The following is a 2,350-nucleotide window of genomic DNA, read 5'->3' as shown; positions in this document are numbered from 1 at the left end:
ATGTGTATCTTTTTCACGTTCATTAGTGCTTGCCATTACATTAGCCATAGTGGAAAGATGAACATTCATATCTTTCATGAATGTTTGTAAGCTAGCCAACTCGTTCGAACTACCACCACCATCACTTTTTCTCCTTCTTTTTGCAGTTTTTTCAATCTTGATTTTTTTTAGGGAGGAGAATTAACAGTGCCAAAATCACGGGGTCCCTCATCATCACTTGAATCAAGTGTACCTGCGAAGGGGCAACTTTTTCCAAATGGTTAATTGCTTCAACATAACCTTCAGATGGTTTACCAGTAGCATAGTCTTTGCCATATATATTCTGCAGTTCTTGAAAGTGCGGAAAGGAAACTCCATATAAATTTTTGCAACTTGGATGACTCTGCCAAAGACAAAACGACTCATAATAATCAAATATAACATCATCAAGTATCTCAAACATTATTAAAATGACTTTAAATAAGATGTCATACCTTACAGTACTCGTCATAAACAACTCTTTCAACAGAAACCATTTTCCTTTCATCATCCCAAACAAATCCGCTCGTGTTTAACATTTGAGAAATAGCCCTAAACTTGGCTACAAGTGTCTTCAGTCGAGAATCTATGTGTGGTGAAGCCTTCAAATCACATCCAGGTAGAGCGTTACCGATAACCTCGTCCAATCAAACCATGTAACCGCTTCTAAACCCATTGTCACACCTCCAGTGAGGGTCAACAGCTAGGTCTGATAATGCTGATACAAGAACCCTATCTTCTTCAGCAGTCCAAAATCGCTTGTTTCTCCCCCTTCCACCTCCACTAGCACTACTTTCATCCATCCTTCTATAACATTTGATCCATAATAACATGCAAAGATAACATTTCATATATAAAAATGAAATTAACCAAGAAAATAATCAATACAAAGTATATAAAAGAAAGTAATATCGAGTACAAATACAACATCCATAACTTAATATTAAAATTTTAGTACATTGAAATAAACATATATACAAGTCTCAAGTTCAAATATAACAAACAAATTTAACAAAAATAAAATGTATCACAAAGTAAGTCCGCGTTTTCTAGCCCTCCAATCATTGAACATAGTTTGGGCCATTGTATTTCGAAAATTTGTCCAGGGATTAGTTACATCAATGGAGGTTATATACTCAATATCATCATCATCACTGTCATCACCATTATCACGATCACTGTCACTACTTTCCTCATACAAGTCATCATCATCAAATTCTGAAAGCATGTATCTTTTTACCAAGTTATGTAATAAGGCACATGCAAGCACAATGCGACCATGTGTTTGTAAACTAAACCAAGAAGGACTTCTAAGAATTCCCCATCTTCCCTTGAGTAACTCAAAGCATCTCTCAATCACATTTCTAGCTTTTGCATGCCTTAAGTTGAAATATTCTTCGGCGGTTAATGGTTGTCTGGCCCCCCTATTGCACCATCAAGAGCACCTAAGCAATTTTACAAAACAAACAATATCACTTTAAATTATCTAATAATTTCTAACTTTTTGTCAATCTATCAAATTAAAGTGTTGGTTTTATTTTATTTTACCCTGAAATATTTCCACCTTTCATCGTCGCAATCGTCTTGTATTGGAGTTGGTTTCTTAAGAAGAACAACATGTAACTTTAAGATTGCTAACAAACAAGCATGAAATTGCCTACTAATAGTTTCACCACTTCCATAAAAATGTGCACCCATCATTCTATTTTTCTTATGGTGAGCTAATGTGTATAAAAACCCCGCAACAATCTCTTCCAAACATGTGTTTCTTGTTTCATATAATCCACAAATATCTCTAACCATCTCTAAAAGTACACCGAATGTGTATCGATTTATACGAAGATAGTTCCTACACAACGTGTCACTTTCTTTAATCATTCTATTCAAGTTGTGTAATCTCATTTTTCTTCTTGTGTGTTTATCTAACTTAAGATGTTGAGAATTGTATATTGTTATCCTTATCGAGTACACCAACAAATGTAACAACACAACACAATTAATCATAGTAATTATAAAACGAAGGTGGTCCCAATTTCTCTTCCTTTTCAAAGAAGAACCAATACAAGCCATTTTCAGTACAAAAGAACATCAACAACACCATATCATTGAAAGTTTACATATTTATACAAAAGACATATAAAAGTCTCAACTTAACAAATAATAGAACATGGGAAAGCCAGCAATGATTATAGATAAAACCAACTTAACAAAAACATCTTCTTCATTACAGAACAGTAAAGAAGACAATTTATTAGCTCCACCACAAAATTTCCTAAATTTAAAGATATGCAAGTACCTAAAATGCAATCATGTCTCTGTAGTGACACGGGGA

General features: G+C 34.0%; 1 protein-coding gene across 1 annotated transcript; it reads right to left on the bottom strand.

The window, feature by feature from the left end:
- Positions 1 to 1,045: 1,045 nt before the first annotated feature.
- On the bottom strand, positions 1,046 to 1,821 carry LOC110735574. Its single transcript, XM_021915763.1, has 2 exons — positions 1,583 to 1,821; positions 1,046 to 1,442 (listed from the first exon to the last, which is right to left on the bottom strand). Exons 1-2 carry the CDS (start codon positions 1,819 to 1,821, stop codon positions 1,046 to 1,048), a joined length of 636 nt encoding a protein of 211 aa, XP_021771455.1.
- Between the last annotated feature and the right edge of the window lie 529 nt (positions 1,822 to 2,350).

This window comes from Chenopodium quinoa, unplaced genomic scaffold, assembly GCF_001683475.1.
Source record: "Chenopodium quinoa cultivar QQ74 unplaced genomic scaffold, ASM168347v1, whole genome shotgun sequence".
NCBI lineage: Eukaryota > Viridiplantae > Streptophyta > Magnoliopsida > Caryophyllales > Amaranthaceae > Chenopodium > Chenopodium quinoa.
This window is presented reverse-complemented; position numbering and strand designations above follow the sequence as displayed.